The sequence below is a fragment of the Euprymna scolopes genome, chromosome 22, assembly GCF_053919585.1.
Source record: "Euprymna scolopes isolate OS-2025 chromosome 22, ASM5391958v1, whole genome shotgun sequence".
Lineage (NCBI taxonomy): Eukaryota > Metazoa > Mollusca > Cephalopoda > Sepiida > Sepiolidae > Euprymna > Euprymna scolopes.
Genome location: NC_136503.1, coordinates 33,310,702 through 33,338,252, shown reverse-complemented (window position 1 = coordinate 33,338,252; position 27,551 = coordinate 33,310,702). Strand labels below are relative to the sequence as shown.

The 27,551-nt window shown below is 35.0% G+C and overlaps 1 protein-coding gene across 1 annotated transcript in view; it reads right to left on the bottom strand.

The window, feature by feature from the left end:
* Positions 1–27,551, bottom strand: part of LOC145243780 (proton myo-inositol cotransporter-like) — an 87,459-nt gene that overhangs the window by 47,390 nt on the left and 12,518 nt on the right. The window contains exon 3 of the mRNA XM_080106821.1: positions 11,685–11,844. Coding sequence (XP_079962947.1) covers positions 11,685–11,844 — 160 coding nt within the window. The remainder of the gene's footprint in view (positions 1–11,684; positions 11,845–27,551) is intronic.

Genomic DNA, 27,551 nt, shown 5'->3' with positions numbered 1-27,551 from the left:
TTCACTCAAGCAAAGAATACAGGATGGGTTTATCGTGGTTTTCATAAATATAGATTTAGGACAAATGACGTTATGACCTGAAGTGCTAGCAAATTATAAATTATTTTCATAAATATAATAAAAATATGACTACATTTATGGCCATCTTTCTTATATTTTTTATAGAATCGATATTTCCTCAAATTTTATAAATTATTTTCATAAATATAATAAAAATACATTTCATTTTTTATTATTTCTCTCAATCTTCAATTCACGACGTTTGTGTTACAACAAACTAATAAAGCATATTTATGCTTTTTACTAGTAAAGGAGACGTAATTTTTTTTCACATAAAATACCGTTAAAATTTTCAGAATACGCCATAATATTTTGCAAATATATAAGTATTTGTGTGTATACATGCAATAGTGTCAGAATACATACTTGCATACAAGTGAATCACGCAAACGTTTACTTTTTTACTAGCTTTCTGAGCAATTTATTCGATGGAATGAAACGCGATAAAAGTATGGAGCTTATATATATATATATATATATATATATATATATATATATATAAAAATTTGGTTCGTTCCAAACGAATAAAACCATATTTCTACGTTACCAATTTATTTGAAATTTTCAAACAACCCATCTTTAGAGTCGAGGCATGTTTTTATGTTATTAAAATAAATTTACCTCGCGAATTATTAAAATATTAAATAAAATAAATATATTTTTTTAACCGTGGTGCGAATCTGTTTTGTTGATAAAACTGAACTTCCGGTTCGATTCATTTCACAGCCACGAATTGACGAAAGATTTCATTTTCTGTTTAGTAAGTAAAAAAAACAAAAAAAAACATAATTCATTTGTTTATCTTCCAATTTTTTTAATTTACACATTTTTTCTTTATTATATAAGCCCCCCCCCCAAAAAAAAAAGTTTGTCGCTTGCTTTTTGAGTTTTTTTTGGTTTTTCGATATAAGATTGGTTGGAATAAAAAAAAAACACGATTTAAAAAATAGCGCGGATCACTCTCTGCATTAGCACTGAAAATGTTACTAAACATTTATTAATAATTATCTTCTCTATATAAATAAAATGAACTCATTTTTTCCCGTCTGATTTTGACATTAATAGGATTAAAAATCAAGATATTTCATGCAAAAATAATATGCACAAACGGCAGAACAATATCTGAGGTGTGTTATAGGCTTATTATTTCTCAAATTCCTCGATAATCTTAGATTTCTATACTTTTTCTGCTGAGAAGTCACGGCCAAAATCGGTTAAGATCAATGGAAGTGGTAAAATATTTTCTCTCTAATAAATTCCTCCTCCCCTGCCACCACTTAACACCGTTTGGGGATCGTTCACAAGGAACAATTGAGAAGAGAACACCGGTTTGGCTTCGTAGTTCTTTCATGTGAAGTTATTTAAAATCACTAAACTAAGCTGCAGTGCTCTGTGGCGTAGTGCTTAGCGTGCTGGACAATTCACATTATATTTTCACGTTCGCGCCGACCTACCGTAGTCGTTTTTTTTTTTCCTAAATTTTTTTTTTCCTAAACAACTGGAATGGACTTTTCTTGGTGGCTGAACTGTTAACGTTGCAGATGTTTTTGTTTTTTTTCACACTTTATTTTCCTACTTTTACTCATGACTCCGGGTTTGATCCTTCCTACTTACCTACCATAACATTTTTTAAAACTCTCCCCCCCGTCCCGGAAACAAACACTCGGGCAACGCCGGGTACCCCCGCTAGTTAAATTAATAATTTCTCACTTTTACAAACATTTGATTTTAAATTTATTTTTAAATGACGACCTTTATCGAATTTTTTTTAAATATCCCCCCCAATGGTTTTTATTCCGAAATCCGTTGTTAACATGGAGAGGTTGAGTCGTTCTTAACATTTGTGGAGGTGGACCTAATGTAAAAAAATAAATAAATAAATTAAAAAAAAACTAAATAATTTACTGATAACTTCTGATAGCTTCTCACTTTTACAAATATTTTTTAATTTACATGCGCGGATGAACAAATTGTTGAATGGTGCGAAAACAAAACGTTTTTGCAATAAACTTCGGGATAATTTTTTGGGTAAATATTTACATTTAGGTCCAGCTCCACAATTTTCTTTTTTAAATGACGACTTTTATTGATAAATAAATTTACTTCTCCGCAGCTTTTATTGATAAATAAATCTACTTCTCTGCCACGGGCACTGAACTGAATTATTTATTCTACTTTAAAACATTCAATTTTTCAAAAATCTCATGTTCGACAACTTCAAAACATCCAATATGGGAAAAATATTGCAGAAATGCAAACTTATTGTTTAGGATGAATGCACAATGGTACGCAAAATTTACTTCTCCGCAACTTTTATTGATAAATAAATCTACTTCTCTGCCACGGGCATTGAACCCCTCCTTTTTTTAATAGTATTTTCGGGTGGGTATGCTGACAACAAATATCAGTTAAATTTTGCAAATAACCCCCCCCCCTCCAAAAGTGGTGTTTATTCCGGAAGCTGTTCTTAAGATGAGGAGGTTGGGGAGGGGTGATTCCAAGGTGGACCTAATCTATAAAAAAAAAAAAAAAAAAAAACAAACAAGTTTTTTATGCGCACATAAGCAACTATTTTTTTATGAACTTTTTTTACTTTTTTATTTAAAAATTAGTAAATTTCAATGAATAGAATAATAAATCATTTATCATTAGTATGTGTTTTTGGTTTTGTGTTGAATGAAACATTTTTTTTCATTACAACAATAATGAACCAATTTAAATCTTCCGGCATGCGTTTAAGGGTTACGAAATTATCAATAAATCGTTTAGTTACTAAGCCAACGTCAGTAAATAAAAAAATGTTACGTGCGCATGCATTAGCCTTGACTGGGGGGGGCTAAGGGAGCGACCATTAAATAATTATGCTGGTCGCCATGAAACTCAACGCCCAAGGAGTACCTAAAGTGGCACTTATGCACTTATGTTACCGTGCTATTTTTTAAAATAGTATTTTCATGTTAAATTAAAATTTTACAATATGTTTTTCTTTTATTAATTTGTTAAGTGGAAGTACAGATAAGCCGGTCGGTTTCTAATGTGAAGAAAATCTAGCCCCCCCCAAAAGGGGGTACTCTGGATAATAACAAAACATTAAAATTGCCTCAGTCTCGAAATATTTCTTCTCTACTGAACGAGGAAACAAACGGTGAAGTATAGTTCACCTGTTTATCTCCCCCTCTCTCTTCCTCTCTTAATATCTCTATCCATCTCTCCCTTTCCCTCTCTCAATCTATCTGTCTCTCTATATCACCCTCTCCATCTCTCTTTGAGCCCCTTTCTCTCTCTAACTCCCTCTATCTCTCTCCTTTCTTCTGTTTCATAACTCTCTGTTTCTAACTCTCCCCCTCTCTCTGTTTATCTATCAATCCCTTTAACTCTCTATCTCCTTCTCTTTCTCTATTTTCCTCTCACTGTCTCTTTCCTATCTATATATCTTCCTCTTTATCTGTCCATCTCTAATCCCTCATCCTATTTTAGTCTCCTAAATTAATTACAGTGAATAAGGCATTGTCAAAACATGGATAAATCCTATTTTAGTCACCTAATTTACTGACTGTGAGAATAGAAGTTATTTGGAAATTACTGCTAACTTGAACAGCACCAGAAGTAACTGGTAAAACCTTTCTAATTAAATTGATTTTGGCAGCCATTTGGTAACAAAATGACATAGCCTTAGCCCTTGCTGCATGAGGAATACCTGCGACGTTGCTGCCAAGTAGAAGAATTATTTATTCTACTTTAAAACATTCAATTTTTCAAAAATCTCATGCTCGACATCTCCAAAATATCCAATATGGGAAAAAATATTGCTGAAAAGCAAACTTATTGTTTAGGATGAATGCACAATGGTACGCAAAAATCACTTGAGGCTCTTGGTCGATCCTTGCAAGATTTGCGTGGCAATGTCAGACCATTTGGGAATGCAGTAATATTGCTTGCAGGAGATTTCAGAAAAATGTTACCTGTTATTCTTCAATCAACACCAACAGATGAAATAAATGCTTGCCTCAAATACTCTACTTTTTTGTTCCATGTGAAGACATTAAACTTAACTCAAAATATGCATGTCCAGTTGCCGACTGTTCGATCCGCACAAAAACTTTTGCATCACTTGTGGGAAATTGGGTACGAAAAAGTGCCAACTGATCAGAGTTAAGGGCAAAATTCTTTGAATTTTAACTTCTGTAATTTCTGCAATTTTATTTCATCCAAAGAATAGTTAGTTTAAAAGGTTTTTGCAGATATTCAAATTATAAGAATTCCATTTGACTGAGTGAATGAGCTATTCTTGCAGGTCAATACAAAGATGCCCATGAACTTAACACTATTATCCAATGTAAAATTCCAAATGAGGTAGTCAAATACAAATCCATTGACACTGTTGTGAAAGCAGATAAAGTGGTTAATTATCCAACAGCTATATTTGCCAGGGATGCCACCGCATGTATTGCAACTGAAATTTGGTGTACTAATTATCATGTTGTGAAATATAAACCAATCCAAGCTTTGTAATGGCACATAGCTTGCAGTAAAAAAAAAATTAACAAACAATATCATAGAAAAAAACAATCTTAACAGGACCTTTCACAGATGAATATATCTTCATTCCATGCATTCCTATGATTCCACCGGATACATCATTACACTTTAGCAAATTGAACTTTCCATTTTTATTGTCATTTGCAATAACCATCAACAAAGCACAGGGAACAATCTTTACCATTGTGAGCCTTACAGTTACACACTGACTGTTTTTTCACATGGACAATTTATATTACGTATTCAAGAGTCACCAAACCGGAAAATCTCTATATCAGCTAAGAAAATGGAACAACAAAAACTGTGTACCCATGCAAAATGAAAAATTAAACCTATAAGAAACATGCTTTTTCTCATTTTGGAACTTTTTCCATTGCGCCACAGCAATGCGTGGCAGGGTACAGCTAGTATATATATATATATATATATATATATATATATATATATATATATATATATATATTAGACACGCGGTTTATATATATATATATTACATACACTTCATTAGTTCAGAACAGAATTGTCTCTGAGTTAGTGCAGAAATAATAAAGCAAGCCATCTATAGTAATCCACATACAGTACTGTTTCGCAGCTCATCAGTGCGGCTAGACGGGTAACTGCCTCAAGCCAGGATTGAAACTCGACCGCCCAAATGACAAGTCAAGGGTTCTCACCATTACGCTATACTGATGATGCTGAGTAGGTAATGAATTACCGATGTTTTGACATCGTCCAAATGCTAATATATATATATATATATATATATATATATATATATATATATATATTCATACCTAACACTTGTTTATAAAAACGGTTATTTCATTTTACCGGCATAGCTTTTATTTACACATGTTTTTCAGGTGTACGTCCACGAGATTTGTTTTTTTTTCTTAATGTTTTAATTAAAATGTAATGGCCAGCCTCCCGTGCTTAAGTCAGCAACTGACTTCTAACCTCATCGGAAAACTGTGGCTCGTGATCGTCCTTTTCTTCCGAGAGGGCTTAAGAAGATTCTCTGTGTTGATTTCTGCTGAAAAGCAAGAGCAAAGATTTGCATGCAAGCCGGGAAAGAAGACAGACGCTCAGGGTTTCTAGCTACGAAAAGTTAAATTCACAAAAATTACAGACTTTTTTTTACATATGTACATCTTCAGCTAATCAGAACATTTTAAGCCTCACAAAATCTTATTCTTCGTCCACTGGATGGCGGACACAATAAAGAGAGGGAGTCTCGGGTTTCTGGGAGCGGGTTTATTTCTCGAAAATTTGCTTCAATCTGTCTCTTCCGACCCGAGTATGTGCCTTTATAATAAGGTCACAAGTAAGGGTTTGGCGATTTGCTGAACCAAACAAAATTCAACACGTCAAGAGGGGGCCCCAGCCAATTAGGTGTGTGCAATTCAACAAACCGTCCACAGTTCTGAAAATCTGAGACAAAAAATGAAATCCTGTCACACGACCTCAAGGGGTCAAAACCTATCATTCAAAATTTTTCTGGACAGGTGTTCTTCAGGCCAGCATAGGTCTGGTTTCATCTCCACATTATTCTGACATTTCCTGTTATTGGATTTTTTAAACAATAACATTTGTCTGTTTTACTCAAGTTACTTTTTATAGGTCACCTGCCGCTGTCCGGGATTCAATTAACGTTCAACAGACAATCTCAGCATATTTACCCGACCTTCCTCATGGTTTAGGGGGGTCTCAACCTCTCCAATGGGGAGCAACCTCGCTCCCTCAAGACGGTGACGTCACAGTAATTAAATATAAATCTATTATAATAAAACAACTTATATAGATTACATAAAAGATCAAGTAGTTGTTTATAAGCATACATTATAAATTAAAATATCTTTTATACACCAGAGACGCACGAAAAAAAACGTTTTACTTTTGTTCACATCGAACATATTGCTGTGCAGCGTCAACAGTTACTACCGTTAAAAGAAAAGGTAAATCACTACAATAATGAAAACAATTTAAAGATTTGTCTGAAATTAAATCATATATATATATATATATATATATATATATGTGTTTTCAAAGACAAAAGCGTATATCGTTTTAGCTTTCTTAAGTTTAAAATTATGATAATAAATAAACTATTAAAAAATTAAAGCATGTCTTACTTAACTGTATTTCCCCGCCATAAATTATTTCTTTTAAATGCACGTGTTCAAATGGAATATTCTTTTTTGTATTAAGGAAAAGAAAATACATCCACTTTTGGAAAATTTCCGTAATTTTATTTTGCAATTTGACACAGTGGAGTGATTTCCGATCATATCTTTTAACATTATTCCGTGACTTCAGCAAGTTACGTGACTGTAGTGCAGTGGCCATGTGTATTTCCGACGTTTACGGTGTAGTATTAACATACTTTAGCTTATCTAATCATCCCTCAGTCTATTTCTGATATTTTATTCTTCAAAAATAATTTCCCGTAATGCAAAGGCAATTAGATATCTCTACTAAACCTTTCATAATTGAATGAAAGTTTATGTCCCTTTTTTAACCATTTATGATCTGGCTGAACTAATTGGTTCAGTCGTAAATAAATGAATATAACGGAATTAATGAAGTAAGAATTTATTCCAAAACGCCTTTTACGTATTAGCTCAGTATCTTGCTAGATACCTCCAGATTTTAACTGTTCATTGCTTACATTCCGTATGCCACCATCTGTCTTAGTGAATGAAGAATTTCGTTTGTTGTTATAAACAAACATTTTACAAGCACTATGGAGAATAATCAAGGTGAGTTTATGAAATGCGAACATTCTCAGTGGCAGTTTTACTATTAAACTTCATAATATTTCCAGTTTGATCACAATCATAGTATCATTGCCTTTTAAACTAACTAAAAATGACAATAAATATTTTTAATCATGTACATCATAGTTCAGGAAACAAATAGTACAAGGTCAGAGTTAGGGTAACAGTTAGAGTCACGGTTGTAGAATTCCATCTCGAGTTTTTCTCTATGTACATTTTTGCTCGGTATATCCCCCAAGGAGGTAAGACATTTTTATTAATAAACATTCCCCTGAAAATTTACTGCTTAAAATGTTAGTCAAATTTAACTTCACTGAGATTATTAACAGTAAAAGTAAGGAAATCATGGTGATACTGGAAATTAGTGAAATAATCATTCAGTTTGACATTATCTATCAATCACAAAAGAGTTTTTTGTAAAAGCAATTTGATTAGCCATGATGTCTACGAACATTTCAGAGAGTGATACCCAATATCAGCAACGGTGAGTATTCGATGAACAATAGACAAAATGATTTTAAGACGTATTCATGGGAACGTTGGATGCCACCTTAAGTCAGCCAAATTCATCAGCGACTTTGAGAAACTCTTTTTGCGCTGACTCTTTCCAACCTCTTATGGTTGAATCAACGCATTTAAACTATTTGTACGCCTTTGAAATATGTATATATAGTATATTTAAATAAATATTATATATATATATATATATATATATATATATATATATATATATATATATATATATATCCAGTCCAGGTTCGGGGCTTAGGCTGCATCCAACGCTCCCATGGATACGTCTAAGCATTCATACTGAGGAATATCGAAGGATCGGTCGAAATTATGTGCTTTGGAAAGAAATATTCTTGTTTTTTTTTTCAAAAGATTTTTTGTATTTCTATACGTCAAAACATTGGAAATAAATACAGAAAAATTTATACACATTTATATATTTTTCCTATTGATTTTTGAATCATACATATTTATACACACACACACACATACACACACACACATATATATATATATATATATGTATATATATATATATATATAACACAACATAACAGTGAGCAATTAGACTGGGACGATGATTTAATAACAGTCTGAACAATTTTTAAACAAATAAACATTTATTTTAAGGTTAGAATACAAAGTAACTTGAAAATTTTACTTCGTAGACGTCACATTTAATTTAAAATAAAAAAACATATAAGCAATCAAAACTTATACCTATATATGTGTACTAACAGTAAAATCACTCACTATCCATATAATAGTAAAAAATAAATAATCCATGCCTAAATCTATAGAAAGCAGAAGTCACAACGACTCCTATGACGAGAAAGATTTAATAAATGCAGGCATATTTATAAGATAACACTAAAGAATAGTGGATGCAAGAACGTGGACATAAAATATATGAACACAAATATTCAAAGATAATTTTTTTTACTCCTCTTCAGTCTGATGCTAAGGCAAAACCAGAAAATAAATATCTACAACGCATCAACATATATTTCCCACCAAATATTATACTACGATGAATAATAATAATAATAATAATAATAATAATAATAATAATAATAATAATAATAATAATAATAATAATAATTATTATTATTATTTCTTTCAGGCGCGGTATTTTGCTGTACTGCTGAACTAGCTCTCTGTATTTTGTAGGTGGTAGTAGGTCCTTGATCTTACTGAAGATCTGTGATCATTTATTTCAGTTTTCAAATAAAGATTATTCTTTACTTTACAGTAGACATGAGATCCTATTATTAGATCTGTAAATTTATTGGAATATTCCGCTCTATTAATACTGTAGCATTGCCCTTGTCTGCTGGTAGCAATATGATGTTATAATCACTGCGTAGTAACTTGATAATCAATACTTCTTTCTTTGAGAGGTTGAGTTTTGAGACAGTTGGGTTTTCCAGTGTCCGCCTTACTTCTCGCCGGAGCTCATTTTGTGCTACGGGCACATTCAAGGCTACATCTTCTATTGAAGCTATCATATCTAAGTAGGGAATGTACTTATCCACTTGATGATTGTGACGAATTTGAAACCTTTATTGAGCACTGACTCCTCAGAAAAAGTTAGCTGTCATTTGCATAGGCTGACCATTGCTTTCTTGATAAATAATAAGTATACAATTTTACATAAAACCATTAATTATAAATAACACATAATATACATATAATTGTAATTAAGTTAATTTAATATAATAATAACATTACAAACATCATATATTAGACGTTGTAAATTCTAAATCCTATTTTTAAGTCTTTTTTTATCATATTTTAGAGAATTATAAATTACTACATTTTTAACTAGTCAAGGGGGATAACTCTTATACATTTTTACCTGAAGTATCTTCCTCGAGGCGTCGTCTTGATTCAGCGGGGGTTAATCATGTAAAATAAGCTTTCAATTAATGGGTACCGCTTTTCTTTTCATCTTAAACTATTTACGAACACAATAAATATATAACAATATTTATATAATTTACAAATATATCATCGAATTAATAGCTATTTACGAAAGTAAAACATTTTAATAAGTTTTGATTTTATCAGTAGTTCTTAGTTTCGTAAATTACGTTTGAAGAACATACGACTGGCTATAGGATCTAATTAAATTTTAAGGCATATTTTATTAGAACTACTTTTAGAAATAATATCTCCTACTGTTTTGCTTAGTATTTTTATTTTTATTTTTTTATTTTTAACTAGAACCCAAATACGAAAACACAGACGGCGGCCTATGCACCTGAAAAAGGTCGAAGGTTATATAGACTGAAACTTTGTTCAAATAAAACTCAAAATAAGAACACTAGTCCGAATAAGCCAAATAATACGAACTATCCATTTTGTATTTTTTTCTTAATTATGATTTATTTGAATGAAACACTTTGTTTAAAGGAAATAGCTATTTAAAATTGTGTTTTCTAAGTAGATTTTACTTGAAGACGCCGCTTTTCTAAAGGAAGCTGCAGCAGAAACATGTATGCACATTTGTAACCAATAATGCCTGTATAAATAAATATACAATAGATGTTATAAAGCATTAAATGTGTCTATATTTTACACTGTTGTGTATATAACGGTGTTCGTATCTATTTTTGTGCGCTATGATTGTCTCTAGTGCTTTTAATAGTCTATATAATGTGTATGAACATATATTTACAATTGCATATCTGTGATTGTCTAGTATTTATAATGCCCATAGAGTAGTTGCGTGAGTGGGTGTATCACATATACATACGGTTCACATCGTAACAAATAAAAGTATGCGGGATAATCATCTACAAACACGAACAGATATCTTTGTCCTCTTGGCCAAGACAAAGTACATGCCTTCTTCGTAATGACGAATAGTTCTCTCGCTCGGTTGGTCTGTTCCTTGCAGTCCTGTAACAACTGGTTCTCTTCGAAGTAATACCAACTACCAAGATATATATATATATATATATATATATATATGAACAAATGATTAATAAAACATGTTAAAAGACATCTTGAAAAAGAGTCTAAAGCATATTTAATTTAAAAAAAGGAAACACAAGATAAGTGGATAGTCCTTAATCCGCGGAGTTTCGAAGAAATACTCTCCTTCTCATCAGAGGGCAGGAATTGGCAAAATGTAGGATCGGATTTTGCATATAAAAGTATTTAATGAAACTACAAGTAAGTCACAGATCTTACTTGGTTAAAAAAAGGGTAAGGTAAGGGGAACAGGAGGCAAAAGAAAAATAATAAAAAGATTTCACATGAATGGACAGTTCGGTGAAGGGTAAAAATCCAAAAATGTAAAATCCAAAACGGTCGAATTTAAAATTTCAATCCAATGGGCAAATTCCAAATGGTTCAAAATAATTTTTTATTATATATATATATTGTGTATTTAGGTAGGATGTTTTCATTCAGACCATTATCTTTGAATAGTACGGAGTGTTCTTGATTAATGAACTTTTTTTTTGTAATTCTTCAATTTTTCGAATTTTTATTTCTCGGTTAAATCTATGCAGGAAATAAGAACGACAATTCAAAAAAGTGCAAAATTACAACATGGTTCCAAACTGTAACCTTTTATGTCCAAGTGGCAATATGCCTTGTTTGGGATGAACAAGAGGAAAAAATACGAGAGAACTTAGATTTTACTTTATCTTTTAAGATTACAAATTATTAGACCGAGCTGTCTATATCTAGCGTTGCTCGGGAGTCTTTCAGTTATATTATCTCAATATGTTAGCGCAGGTTTTTATGCGAATCGAAAAGCGTCGTGAACAACCGAAAAATCCTTACCTCCATCCATTGGTTGTGTCGTTGCTGAAGGCGAATGAGATGATATCGGCGGTTATTATTCCACCCGAGAATAATGCTATGCCTATTCCAACCAACAACCCGCGCAAGTGCTTTGGGGAACATTCAGCCACGTAAACAGAGGGACTTGAAGAACCAGAACCTATCAAAAGCAAAGAAAGAAATGTTATGATAGCATTATCTTCTCGTGTCACGATCCACACAATTTAGGAGTGTACGCCTTCGTTCCTTGCAAGAAAGGCATTATAAACAAATGGGTGAGGTTTTGCGGAAAAGTAAATAGCTTAGTAGATCAAGTCTTGTCTCTGTTTTTCTTTCTTTCTTTTCTTACTTTCTTCTTCTTCATTTCCTTTTTAATTTTCTTCTTCGCATTCTTCTTCTTCTTCGCATTCTTCTTCTTCGCATTCTTCTTCTTCGCATTCTTCTTCTTATCCTTTATCTTCTCTCTAGCTCTCTTCTTTTTTATCCTCGTTATTATACTTCGCCTCCTCATCCTACCCCCTCTTTCTTCCTTTTCTTCTTCTTATCTCCTTCGTATTCTACAATTTTCTTCTTATTATCCTTTTCTCTTTATAATCGTCGCCTTCTTATTCTTACCATCCTCTTCTTCCTTCCTTTCTTTCTTCTTCTACTTCTTATTCTTATTTTTTTCTGTCTTCTTCTTCTTCATTCTTTAAATGTCTCTTATATTTTTTCCTATTGGCTTATGACATGACGATGCTTATACAGTGTCTTGCAAACATACGACCGGCATTTATGAATGGGGGTTGACATGTGGAGTACAAGATTACCGTTACAAAGTTTTAGTAATGTCTTAGTAATGCTCAGTAATAAAATAACAACTATATATATATTGTTAGTTAGAAACGTGTAATTGTTGATGAATTAGATGCGAAAAATTGCGGACAAAATAGAAACGCAGTAAATGCGCAAAAATCTCACTATAAATTAGATACAACTTAGTTATGTCAAAAATCAAAAGTCAATTTACATAAAAATATATCTACTTATATAGAAAAGGCGCGTTGTCTGCTTATGTATCTTTATGTGTAAGTTCGTTTCTGATAGATTACAAAAAGGCTGGCAGATATTTTGAAGTTTTACACAAATATACTTTATGTATCTGAGAGTGTTCTTACGAGATGCCTTCAATAAGTTTCCAGACTCTTTTGTACAGGCATTTAAAATTGTCATGGACTCTTGAAAATTCAATATGTTATTGCTAAACATCTTATGAGATGACTGACCAATTTTTATGATTTCAGGCTTAAATGAACAGGTACAGCAGGAATTGGAATACACCCTACAACAGCGTGATTGTCAAAAATGTACTTTATGTGTCTGTGTCTGAGTATTCCTATTGATATTTTTATCGGAACGCTCCGATATGTAAAACTATGATAATAAAATAATCCGATCAATGTAAAAGTAGTTTGATTTTAACCAAAATTAACACCCTTATATAGCCTAATTGGGAATCTGCACGAAATTATGAACATAATTCTTTATTTAATTCAGCCAAGTACGTCCACGGATGGAATACTGCTGCCATATCTGGACAGGAGCTGCTAAAACAGCCTATCCAGTGAGTACAAAATAGACTTCGTGGCTTAGTGGGGGATGCCCTTTTCTCTACCCTGCAACCACAGAAGAGACGTTGCGAACCTATCCTTGTTTTATCGTTATTTCCATGGCAAATGCTCGTCTGAACTCCAATATCTGGTCCCCCCTCGCCAATCTTTCACGAAAAACACCCGTCTAGCTTAATCCACCGTGAAAAATTCCCCCCACTCTTTATCTGTGCCTAAATCAAAACGTGGATTCCATGAACAAAGCTTCTTTCTTAGAACTGCACGCCTGTGGAACTCTGTTCCTTCTGCCTGCTTTCCACCTGACTACAACTTGGATGTGTTCAAGTCCAACGTAAACAAATTTCTAATTCCAAATTTCTAATGAACCGCCCCCTTAAGTAAACACTTCATCAAATCTCCGCACTAACGTACTGTACTTGCAATAACCCTTATCCCTTCCGGGCCTTGATAAGTGGTGTCCACCGTGTAAAAAAAAAGAGGGTTGCATGCTCTCGTTCCGCCAGCCATAACTAGTTAGAAGACATTAGTAACTCGCAGTATTATTTTCCGCGTGTTAAGCACACTGAGGATTGGACCTGCAACCTCCTGAATTTTATCACCTTCAAAATTCTTAAAGTATATCACTAGAAACATACGTGTAATACTAAATCAATGTTCACACATAAATACACACAAGCACATATATATTTATATGGCTGTTTTTATGTAGTGTGGTAACTACAGGTTTTTAATATACGTACGAGTAGAGATCTGTTGTATATATGTATATGCATGTATGCATTTCTATATGCTACAATAGCATTACTATAGAGAATACTCTAAATGTTTATTGACACTTCGAAAAACTCCGTTTAGACAACGCGACACTCTTTTATATGCTTTTATAAGTTGATAGGGGAGAGAACTTTATATGTTTTTGTCAGGATCTTGTTAGGTACTGTGTTTCTATCTACTTGTTTTCTCACTGAAAAAACGGGAATTCTGGATTAGAATAAAAATAAAAATAAAAACAAAATCATCCTTAGTCTCGAAGGATTCCTCCTTAACGCCTCGTCTAATTCGTACGAGTGAGGTTGTCTACGTTGATCTGTTTCCGACTGGTCTACTCTAGTTCACTAGTAGGGATGTTGTGTAGCAGGGGTTCAGATGGTGGAGAGATGATGGTCTACTCTAGTTCACTAGTAGGGATGTTGTGTAGCAGGGGTTCAGATGGTGGAGAGATGATGGAGGGTCATATTGGGGCACATATATAACGGGACTCATGTACAGACATAACAATAGTGATGATGAGGGAGAGAAGACATTTATATATCAGTTCTTATAACACATCTTGGGGAAGGGGAGACATTTCTTGTGATAGAGGAGACGGGATACATAACTTGGAAGGGTTTACAATGTTCATTATAATATGATAAACACATTACCTTTTCTATTGTATCTGAATGACGACACAACACAGCACTTACAAAACATAATAATGAATTCTTTATTCCTCTGATCGACCGGTTGATTGACGCCAGGAATTCAAATGGTATGGCTACATTCGTTTATTCCTCTCCACTCGCCTCCAAAGGGCTCTGACTCCAAGTCATCAACTGACCAACTCTCTCTGACTTTCTCTCTTCTGACTAACATCCGAACCCATAATATGGAGAAATGTCCTTTGTCTATTACGCCAGAAGTGTGTTTTTCAAACGTGACCAATTTCACATGGCTTTACATACGTTTGTCCAACACACTCTTTACAAACAAAAGAATCCTCAATTCTATCTAACCTATTTTAAACAATATAATTTAATTTGCATTGTTCATTCTTTTAGCTGACATTTTTAATATGCAGATTTTGAAAAGAATTAACAATAGACTTAATTTCTAACATTCCATTTCTTAACTTTGCCTACAGGGTTCGATTCTAGGCTTATCCTAATCTCATTTTCGCTTATTTCATATTCTTCTTATTTACAGCCCTTCCCTGTGACATCGATACCTTTCCGATACCGAAATAGAACAGAACTGACAGCAGTTGTCTTGCATAAATAACAGCACCATCTGTAGCTAATTCGGATGTTCACGCATTGAATTCTCTCACGCTTACATTATTTCACTAATTTTAATTGTTCACAAATCATTCAACTCAGCCTATCTTCTTTTTCTCCTGTTCACAGTCTTTTCAGTTGTTTACTACATTTTCTAATATATCTTAGGTTTATTAATAATGATTTTATTTTTCAATTTTAACCACTTAAGTACATTATCCTTATTTAAATCCATATTATCAATTTTTTCATTTCTTTTATCTATGGTAATTATTTTATTACCGAATGAAAGCTCATCCTGAATCCGTTATAAGAATAATACTAAAGATAAGCATTAACAACAACAACAGCAGTGTATATAATTCAACAATTTAAATTGTGTTTCATTTTATAAACTAGCAGTGCCCGCTAACCGGCGTTGTCCGGTGGAAACCTGTTTCCTCGAACAAATTAAGTTGCAGTTGTTGTTGTTATTGCTGTTGCCCAACCCTCAACCTTCTCATGTTACGAACAACTTTCGGAATAGACACCCCGTAATTCTTCACGATTGGAGCAGCTATCGGAATGGATACCCCCAACCTCCCCATAACAAGAACGGGCGAAGAGAGGTGGGGTAGTAAAGATATAGAGCAACCGCCATCCGAAAAAAATAATAGCAGCGAGGGACAAAAGAAAAAAATCAGACCAGTAAGCATCCAGGGTTAATAAAGGTGTAAAAGAATAAAATAAACTAATCAATAGTAGGCAAGCAGGAAGGGGGAAAACTACAAACCGTTTAGCTAACGCATCCACAGGAATGGGAATAAGATTATTCATCTCAAGGCCTATATTGATTTTTAAGATAGACCGAGCGAGCAAGCAGGCATAATATATATATATATATATATATATATATATATATATATATATATATATATATATATATATATATATATATATAAAGAGAGAGAGAGAAGGTCGGTAATTTGTGACGGACGAAATTCGTCGTGTTTTCAGTAAAGAAAATAAGAAAAAACTTAATCGGACATTTAAAATCTCGTAGCTTACTCCCCTAAAAATGTGGTCATTAGATTGAATTATGTTTAATAAATGAAAGCATTAAAAATAAAGCAGCGAAGATTTTTTGCTTGTCCAAAGTTGATGACAGTAGTAAAACAAAAAGCGCGTGCGTGCGGGAGAGAATAGAATACAAACTAATCGCAACGCAAACTGTACCATTCTGTAAGTTTTTAATGTTTGTTGTGTTTAAATATATGCCAGGGGCTAAATAGTAAACAATCTACACGTAATGTTGGTGTCATGTGTGTATTTGGTGTAACAATTTAGTGTAACACTTGTCTTGCAGAAGCCATGTTTTCTATAATACACGGGCGTTCGTTTTTGTTGAAGCTTTAAATTTTAGAATAAGAGAATCACAACTGCCAACCAATGAGAAAGGGTGGAATTTGCGTAGGGAGAGCTCATTATTTTTCTGAATCCACGAAACATTATTTCTATGAGTTTATCATTCAGTCAATAAGAGTGACGGGGCAATTCAGATCTACTGTGTGTAATTTTACGCGGTGTAGAATGGGGACGATGAGAGCAGTTATGAATTAGAGGGAAAATAGGAACTAAATCATCTAATCATAATGGCAGTAGTGATGATTTCTCTCATAAGATGAATTGTAGGATTTTATTTTAAGGCCTAAATATGTTTATACTGAAGTTGTAATGTTACATAATGTAGTGGATAATAGTTCACGCACAATAAATTTGTGTGTGCCATCTGTTGTTTCAAACTTACGGTAATTTGGTTCAGAGGGGAATTTCTGCAATCAAAATATTATATACAGAAAAATATATATATCTTTACTATAATATAAAAAGAACTTTGTCTGTGCGTGAGTTCGTTTTCTATGTGCCTGGCAGTGTTCGTAGATAGGTTTTGTATGGAAATGTCTTTGATGAGTATTAATAATTGAAAATAATCCTATGAAACAATGAAACAGGCGGTTTAACTAAAGTTACACCTTCTACAGCTTAACGCAGCAAGTACGTTTTTTTTATATTTATTACAGCACAAGCAGAAGGGCCCGCATATAAAATCGACAATATGTTCTTTGATATGACTGTCACTAGGGAGAGCCATGTGAGACATTCTCCTGATACATCGCGGTGGGTCATCAACTAGAGAAGGCAATTAATCGATTTGATTGAAAAGCGGGCAATTTCCACCGAGTCGATGACAATTGAAATATGGGAGGGTAAAACATTTATTAAATATCATTCAATCCTGGGAAACAGCGGATAACCCTACTATTAATTTAGAATTTATTAAATTTCTAAAAAAAAGAGAATGATACACAACAGAAAATGGTGAATGTTCAGAATCCAACATGAATTGTTTACGTAACTCCTTGCACATTGAGGTCTGTTAATTCTGGCTCTTTTTTTCGTGATGTAAGGAATGACTCCTTTTTCGAGGAGTACAATACTAATGATTCACTGACAGAATTTGATTACTTAAGAGGATGGCTCAACAAGAATTTATTAGTTTGGAACTTGAACTATAATGGAACACACGGATTTATATAATGCTTTAATGTACGATCATCAAGGACAAACTGGATTTTTCGTTTATCTAAGAAGGATTTGATTATGTTAAGTATACGTGTAACAATTTCATCGAATTTTGTTTTTATGAGAAGATCATCGTGCAAAATTCTGTCAAATGCCTTAGATATGTCTAGGGCTACAGATTTAGATTCTCCTGCTTTATATGTACGTTCGGAGATTAGAGTTAGAATATCTGCTGTAGAACGGGTTTGTCTAAATCCATACTGTCAGGCTAATCAAAGTTGATTGTATGTGAGGTTGCGGAATAGTGCTTAATTGATAAAGGACTCAAAGATTTTGTCGAATAGAACGAGGGGACGAATAGGGCAATACATGCGTGGGTCAAAATTCTTGTAACATCCACAAAAACATCAATTAGAACAAATACATTGAGGTAATTGCCAAAGCTGCTGCAAATAAGTTGTCTTCCTCCACCGTGTCGAAAGGTTACTCGCACCCGAGAGTATTCTGTATATCTACAACGCGACTATTCAGGCATGCATGGAATATTGTTGTCCCATCTGGGCTGGTGTTTTTGCCACTACTAAGTTCTAGATGGGGTTAAATAAAGAGTCGAAAACCTAATAGGTCCCGTACTATCCTCCAAACTCCAACATTTGTCTCTATCGCTGAGATGTGGCATCCATGTGCTTATTTTATAAGTACTTTAATGATAAGTGCTTGGACGAGCTCAAAACAATAGTACGCACTCGGCGTAAATAGCCCAGACAAACCAAACGAGCAGCAAAATCCCACCCTTACACTGCAGAGATCTCTATATCTCGTAAAGCATTCTATTTACCTATTTTCTTCCCTTTAACTGCTAGACTTTGGAATCTCATCCCAAGCCCCTGCTTCCCTCGCTATACTGGAATGCACAAATTTAAGTGTAATATGAATAAATATCTCGCTTTGAAACTAACTACATAATGCCCCGACGAAAGTAGCTTCTTACGATATAGTTGCAATATGCCTTGTTTGGAGTGAAGTAACAGTAAAAAATACATATATATATATATATATATATATATATATATATATATATTTAAACATGAATTACGTAAAGTTATATTTAATACAAGATATATTTTGATTTGATCGTTACAAAATGGATATAGTTAAGTTATATATAATTAACTATATATTTTAACTTTATCGTTACAAAATGAATTAAGTATCTAATCGAAAATATACTTTAACTTGACTTTATCTTTCTGGCGTACATAATACAGCTTTAACTTTAAACATAACAGTACTACAATAATATCAAACACTTAGACTGTTGTGTTTTGATAACAAAAAAGCTACGGATATATTTTAATCCTCAGAAACAAGTTCAATTCTCGCCTGTGAGGATGTATGAATAATTCTGCATATAAGCGCTTAAATTGAAATGAAGCGACAGTTTTTGGAGAGAAAGACCAACAACTGTGCGTATCATTAAAGAATTTGACTTGTACATTATTTTGTATATAATTTATAATTTAATACATTAAAAACATAATGATATACAACAGAAAATCACGAATTTAAAGACTCCTTGATAGATTATTTACTTAACTGCTTACACACTCCTTGAAACTACCCTTCATAATCTTATCTTTATACGAGGTGCCCTTAATATTTAATGTTTGTATAGGCATTTGAAATTCTCCTAGATTCTGGAAAATTAAGTATGTTATTGGTATACATCTTATAAAATGACTCATTTTTATAATTCCAAGTAAAAGAAACAGCTACAGCAGACATTGGAATACTCTACTAAAGCCTTATTGTCACATTTCCCAAATTATACCTGGACTATTATCTGAACTCAGAAACACGCGGCTTTTTGTTCTCTACAGTATACATTACTTTTAGCTTGTCTAAACTTAATACGTAACCCTAAAGGTATTATTCTCAACCAGTTTTGTAAACGTGTTCTCTAAATGTAAATTAATACAAAATAATCCAGACTTGTCAATTTAATAAAAGTTCCATTATAGCATATTTATTATGGGGTGAAGCTGGAATGCTTCTAGCTCGATATAGATAAAGCTAAAAAGTATCCACGCATTAATATGGGGGGGAGACTATCTTCAAGTACTGTCCTAAACTGAGAATGGGGCACACGGACTTCTACTAAGTAGATATCAATAAGTCCTTACTCTTTTTTAAATGGGGAGTAGATAATGCACTGTGGATGTGTTATCGGCAGCTCCAGTAACTCTCGCTTCTCCTTTTTTGTCCTTTAGTCCTCATTTCCAATGTGTTATTTTTCTGACAAAGGTCGAAGAAAAACCTGCTTTCCAGGTCGATAGTACTTCGTGAACAGTAGCCTGAGATGTCGGGAATTTTCTGTTTCTATGTCTATCCTTGTGGTCATGTCACTAGTAAGGTTGCTGGAGGTAAACGTTTCATCTGGGCTGACGTTATCCGCCTGATAGTCAGGCCCCAAACCTTGGATTAACAACTAAGGAGGCTGTCCTATCAGCATATGCAAAGTACCGGGGCTGCTGTATTGCCATTTGGTGAATGGATTCTGGATCATGCAGTAGCTTCTGGTAGGGCCTCTCGATGCCATACAAGTGGGTAATTGTTACGGCTTTACCTTATCATGTGCTACAAAAAATCCTGTCTTTTTCTCTCCTGTTTCCCCCTCCCCTGTCCTACTCCAATCAAGTCTATCGACCTATTCTACAAATCCCAAAACCTCAACATGACAAATCTCCAGAAAAAAACACGAATAAACCTAGAACCACATCCTCAAACGTAGACCCCTACTACCATGTCTCCTTCTCCAACATCAGGGGGCTACGTCCACCCTTCCAGAGGTTGAAACCCAATTACAGAAACCGGACATATGCTTTCTAAGTGAAACTGGCATAAGGCCGACCACTTCCCTAAATTAGTTCATAATTAAAGGATACTATAACTTAACATCTAAATCTGACCCCCAAGATCGCTATGGGCATGGAGTATGTGCCTACATTAAAGATGGCTTTCCATGTGGTAGGGATATCTCCAGAGAAGATCCTAATTTCCCTTATATGTGCTTCCGGGTTGCACTAGCTTAAACCACTGCATTTATATTTGCCCTCTATCGCCCCCACAACAGTGGGGTTACTATCTTTAAGATCATATCTGAGAAAATTAATCACACCCTGTCTGCTCATCTTTCGGCTACCATTCACATTTGCGGTGACTTCAATGTCCATAATGTGGAATGGCTAATCCAGTAAAATAAGAGATGACGAGGGGAAGTTCTGTCATGATTTTGCCATTGCCTATGACCTCACTCAGATTGTTCACGAATCCACCGTGTGCCCGTACTACCGGTCAGTATGCACACCTTCTAGACCTTTTTCTTACAACTTCCTCTAAGCAATGTTCATGTTCCGTTCTATTTCCTCTGGGATCCTCCGACCACCCCGTTGTATCAGTTAAGATAAAAATGAGATGTAATAAGTCCTCAGACATACATCTCCACCGTACTGTATATCGATACCCTATGGCTGACTGGGATAGCTTCCGTACATTCATATCTGATCTATCTATGCATTCCATGTTTAAAAAGGATGTGTCCTCTATAGTATCAGACGTGACCTAATGGTTAACTGTAGGCATAGACCGATTCATATCATCCAAGAAATTCGAACAAAAACCTAACAGCCAGCCATGGTTCTCCCCAGAATGTGCTGCTGCCATCGCGCACAGAAATCACTTTTCCCATACCTACCGACGTAATAGATGTACTGAGACTAAAGCTACTTTCAAGACTGCCAGCAACCACTGTAAAAGAGTAATAAAAATGCAAGAGAACTATATGCTCAGTTCCTTAAATCCAAAGTAGCTGAGCAGCGGCTTGGTTTCCACCAGTTCTGGTAAATAGCAAACATGATCCTGAACATCATCAATGGATCTGAGGTCATCTTGTCAGCATCAGACAAGGCCAAACTACTTGCCACGAACTTTGCAGCTAATTCTACCCTATGCGACGAACTCCATCAACTCTCAGTATTTCCTCCTATAACAAAAAAACACGCTATGCAACGTACAAATATAAAGTAAAGCAACTGGCCCTGACGGCATTCCAATTATAGTGCTGAAAAAGCTCCAACCAGATCTTGCCCCCATACTTACGAAACTGTTTAAGCGTTGCCTTAAGGAGGTGCTTTCCAAGACCCTGGAAAACCTCATAAGTGTGCCCTGTATTTAAGAATTCAGATGAAAATCACCTCCCTCTCAGTACAGACCAATAATTCTCTTGTGTGTCATGAATAAGTTTTTGGAATCCATATTAAATGAACAAGTATTCAACCACCTCAGCAGAAACAACCTTCTTAGTGACATGCAATATGGTTTCCGCTCCGCAAGATCTACAGCAGATGTACTAACGGTTATGATGTTACATGATAAGGGCTGTCCCCTTTTCATGTAAGTATAAAAATGGAGAGATTAGTTGAAATGAAAATGAAATAGCAATGGACGAAATTCGAACCTCGTAATTTAGGTTTACAAATAGATTACGTGTGAGAATTAAAAAGGAATGTAAAACAAAAATTTGTTTAGAATATAGATAAAATATTTCAAGAAAAGAATGTGAACTGTCAAGTTTGTTATGAAATTTTAAATGGAAAGAATGCAGCTTATAAGATAATGTTTTTAACATATTGGAAAAATAGGTTACTGAGTATAGGTTAAAATTCCTTTTGTAGAAATAGGAAAAGTTTTGGACACGCATGTCCAGAACACGTGAAAGAAGGCACATGTTTTAACATGTGTATGACGTCACGGAAAATAGAAAGTTCTAGGGATAGAGAAAAACTTGAGAGAAAAAGAAGTCAGTCAGTGAGAAACTCAGAGAGAGTCCGTACGTCTAGGAAGCGAAACGTCACTTTGAAACTAAAATGTGAAGCCTTGAATTCTTGATGATGGAAACCACGGCCGGTCGTGAAGAAATAAATTCATCATGTGTTTTGTGATAAAGCTCGTCTTGTCTTATGATTCTTACAAAAAGGTAAAGTGAAATTGTATTATATATTTGTGTTATAAAATGTCATTACATACACGTCTCGACATGTCATATCCATAATGTAAATCAACATCATCATGTCTACACAATGTCCGAACAGTGAACACTATCCCCTTCACTCAAAGAGCTTCTTCCCCTTCTTCTTCCATAAATACAATTAAGGAATGAACATTTGATATATAGGAATCGTTATAAACGAACAATCTCTCTAAGTCTCTTACAACAAATCTCTCTCTCTCTCTCTCTCTCTCTCTCTCTGAGTCTTCAACATCCCTCTCTATAATAAGACAAACTCTCACTAAGACTCGTATCTTTACTAATAAGAACTCACGTAACATACGCACAAGTGGTAAATTCGTCTAATAATAATAATAATGACCTATATGTAACATATACATAATTTGGTGTACGTGACTAGTCCACTCATGCAAGGGTGGGTAAAAAAAAAAAGAAACTGACGTTACCACGAAAAAGAAAAAACAACGTTTACTAGACGATCACAGAATGCGAAAAAGAAAAAGAAACACAACGTTTTAAAAGGGTCCAAGATAATTAAAAAAATAAATAATACCACGGAAAAAAATTACACGATCACAGAAATGAGAACAAAAAAAAGAACAAAAAAAATTGAACACACACGCACATAGAGAACAAAAGATACAAGAAATATTAAAAAGAAAAAGAAGAAAAGGCCTATATGTAACAATATCTCATAGGATTAGTGAATATCTTGGCAAAGGTTTGCTTTCCAGGGCAATTGCCCTTGGCATATCGAAGTCCTTCGATAAGGTATGCAATAAGGGCTTACTTCACAAGATTTCCAGCTAGGGTATCACTGGAAATGCTTTCTCAATTATTAAATCATTTCTCTCCGATAGGTTCATAAGACTATGGTTGATGGGCAGACATCAGAGGCCCACATTATTAATGCTGGAGACCTTCAGGGGTCAATCCTGGCCCAACTCTATTCCTGATCTACATCAATGATCTCCCAAAACACATACTTAAAACATTCGTTGACATCGACTATCTATGGCAACACATCAAAGGCCGTAAATGACAAGTTCTCTCTAATCCTTTCTCCTCTGATCTTGAGCGCGTGGTACAGTGGAGGAAGAGGTGGCTTGTTACTTTTAATGCATCCAAAACCAAGCTTCTATCTTTACATCATCGCTCTGATTCCCATCTGGTATCAATTGAAATGGATGTCTCTCGCCTTGGGGAGGCTCCATGTTTTGACAAGCTTCTGGGTTTGACCTTTACTCCTGATCTGAAATGGAAAACGTACATCAGGTCTGTTGCCAAGGCCGCTGGGAAAATGGTAGGATAATTCTAAGATATCTCACTAATGATGTAATTCTCCATCTGTATAAAAGCCAAGTACGTCCAAGGATGGAGTACTGATGCCACATCTGGGCTGGAGCTTCTAAAAGCAGCCTATCCTTCCTTGACAGAGTACAAAATAGACTTCGCAGCTTGGTTGGGGATGCCCTTTTCTGTTCCCTGCAGCCTCTCTCCCACAGAAGAGACGTTGAGAGCCTGTCTTTGTTTTATCGTTATTTCCATGGCAAGTGCTCGTCTGAGCTCCAATCTCTGGTCCCCCCTCGCCAATCTTTCACGAAAAACACCCGTCTAGCTGAAACTACTGTCATTAATTTTCCCCTCTTTATCTGAACCTAAATCTAAACGTAGGTTCCATGAGCAAAGCTTCTTTCTTAGAATTGCGCGACTGTGGAACTCTCTTCTCTTTGCCTGTTTCCCACCTGACTACAACTTGGATGTCTTCAAGTCCAACATAAACAAATTCCTGACAAACTGCCCCTTTAAGTAAGACACTCTATCAAATCTCTAATACTAATGATTACTACGATACTATCCCATTGATTACTTGATTACTGTACACGCAATAACCTTTATCCCGAGTGGCTTCCGGGCCTTGATAATTGGTTATCTCCATGTAAAAAAAGGCTGGTGGATATAAAAAAATTCAATCTGAACGAGATGACACTTTAGAATTATGAGATGCAATAAAATTCTGTCTTAAACTTGCGAAAATTGTGTTTTACACTGTGAAAAAATGTATACATGTATGGAATACTTCGAACTGCTTTTCGACATTCTTGCATGAATCGAACATTAGTTTTGAGTTGTATAAGAAATACAAGGAAAGAATGGAGTATGTTAGAGTGTATGAGAGGTGTTGGTAGATTAAGGAAGAACACTAGAGTTGATTGGGCAAAAGAGAGAGAAAAAAAGAATTTCATGATAATGATTCACGGAGCGCCGTGCGCCTATAAAGACAATAAGTACACAGTTTAATGTCAGTGTGGGAACTCTACACATTTGATATGACCGTCACGGGGGCTGTTGAGGTCCCCGAAATAGGCCCTAAAAGGGCGATGAGGCGAGAAGATAATTTTTAGCACTTACAAAAGAGTAGTAGTAGAATTTACAGAGGTTAAGAGAACTAGAGATTAGACCCAAGAGAGCGGTTCTTCCCATAATCGATAAGACCCGAGAAGCCCTATTCGGAGTGGTCACCGAAAAACATATTGGGTTAATTAAGTGGCGGATAAAAGACCTAGAAATGGGACGGAAAACGTTGATACAAGTCAATAACGAGGGGCTATCAATATTGAATATTACAAGGGTAGAGATGCAAGAAATAGGAAGGGTATTGCCGGCCAATTGCAAATTCTGCACGAGAAAGTCTGTAATATGCCCAGTATAATTGAGACGGAATTTTTGATGTGGAAAGTTTCCTTACAGTGATACTTCCAACTAATGCATATGTTAAGCCGAGTACGGCAGTCTGCACAGACTTGTTGGATAAACCGGTCATCTCAGGACGCAGCTGAACGCCCTGGCGCTGAGATATTTGCCCACCCCCAGTATGATTAACCCCGATCCGCTACGAAGAGTGTTGGAAGATATAAGACAAAAACTATTGTCTCGTCTGTAACTTTCAGTGAGCCCAGAGGTTGTGGGAATATTATAACACCCTCAGGTGTAGTGCGCAGCTGAATGCTGGGAAGATATTGGTGTTCGTGTGTATACCCCTCTGGGATCGAGGAGGTCGATACAAAGTTTATCAAACTATACCCCCGCCTATTCCATGCCACCTGGACACGCCCCAATTGAGGCTGGTGGCTAAATATCGAGTGTAACCATGTATAACATTGAATATAGCTTGAGATAAATTCATGTTGACCCAGCGGGAAACGGGAACATGTCCAAGTAATGGCCCAAGGATCTGTCAATCCCAAAGTCCGATATATGTAACGGGAAATCATGAGCTGTGCGTATTGGAACTGTTTAAGAGGGATGATAGGTTGATAAATCACGTATGTAGAGTCGAGGTTACGAACGAGAGGTCACTGCCGTTGACAGTGAGAGTGGCGGAGGAAACATGGTTGGTATTCGCTCAACGGAAACTAGAATTATCCAGGGTGTGCGGCAACGCAGCCGCCAGCAAATTAAGATAATGTCACCTTTGACCATGGTAGAATAAGACAAGTGATGTGGGGCCTATGGAAAGGGTATAGGGTTGCCCGCGTATTACCAGGCCGAGGAACGGTTTCTTCTTAGATCGCCTAATGTAGAATGGGTAAACGCCCAACTGAGCAACTTCACTATCCTCTGGGATCCCCTGGCTCGCTAATCGCCATCTCCAACCCGATTCTGGTTGCCAAAGGCCTTAAAATAACTAAGTAAGGTAGATTTGAGAGAATTACGGACCAGTTTGGAAGGTCTGGAGGCCAAAGAATCAGGAGATATCTTCCGTAAATTGACGGTGGTGGAGGCGGTGGTAATTATACTACTACTGCTGGGTGTGATTTTAACGGCAGTGGTATGGTGTGTGAGGAAGCGAATGAGGATGAGGGACAATGAAAGGCATCTCAAGGTTGGTTGCGCCGATGACGGGAGTGACTCCAGTAAAAATCCACCTGCAGCCAATGTGACTCCATCTGGAGAAAAACAAATTCCTGGTGTAAAGCGAACAGAGAAAGACAGCATACGTGTCAGAATCCGAAAGACGAGTTGTGGAGCCATTGAGAGTAACTTTGATCTTTTTTCTTCTTCTCTGTCTTTCTGATTTTTTTTCAAAGGAATGACCCGTGGATGGGCTAAAGAGAGCTCTGATGGTGACCAGTTAAGGTAAGAGAAAGATGGGCTAGTTCAATAAAGCGAGGGTACTGGCTACTCCGAATAGAGAAAGAGAACATTTTATTGATTGACGTTTGAAATGTATTGACAATATTGAGAAAAAGCGAAACATCTTATTTGTTAAGAAAAACAATTATCAATCTGTGAATTTTTATTGATAATGTTACTGAAAAATAGGAGACACATCTCGTTGATTGAGAAAAGACAATTATTAATCTGAATTTTTATTGATAATGTTACTGAAAAATAGGAGAAACATCTCGTTGATTGAGAAAAGACAATTATTAATCTGAATTTTTATTGATAATGTTACTGAAAAATAGGAGAAACATCTCGTTGATTGAGAAAAGACAATTATTAATCTGAATTTTTATTGATAATGTTATTGAAAAAAGGAGGAACATTTTATTGATTGAAAAAAAAACAATTATTCATTTGGTTG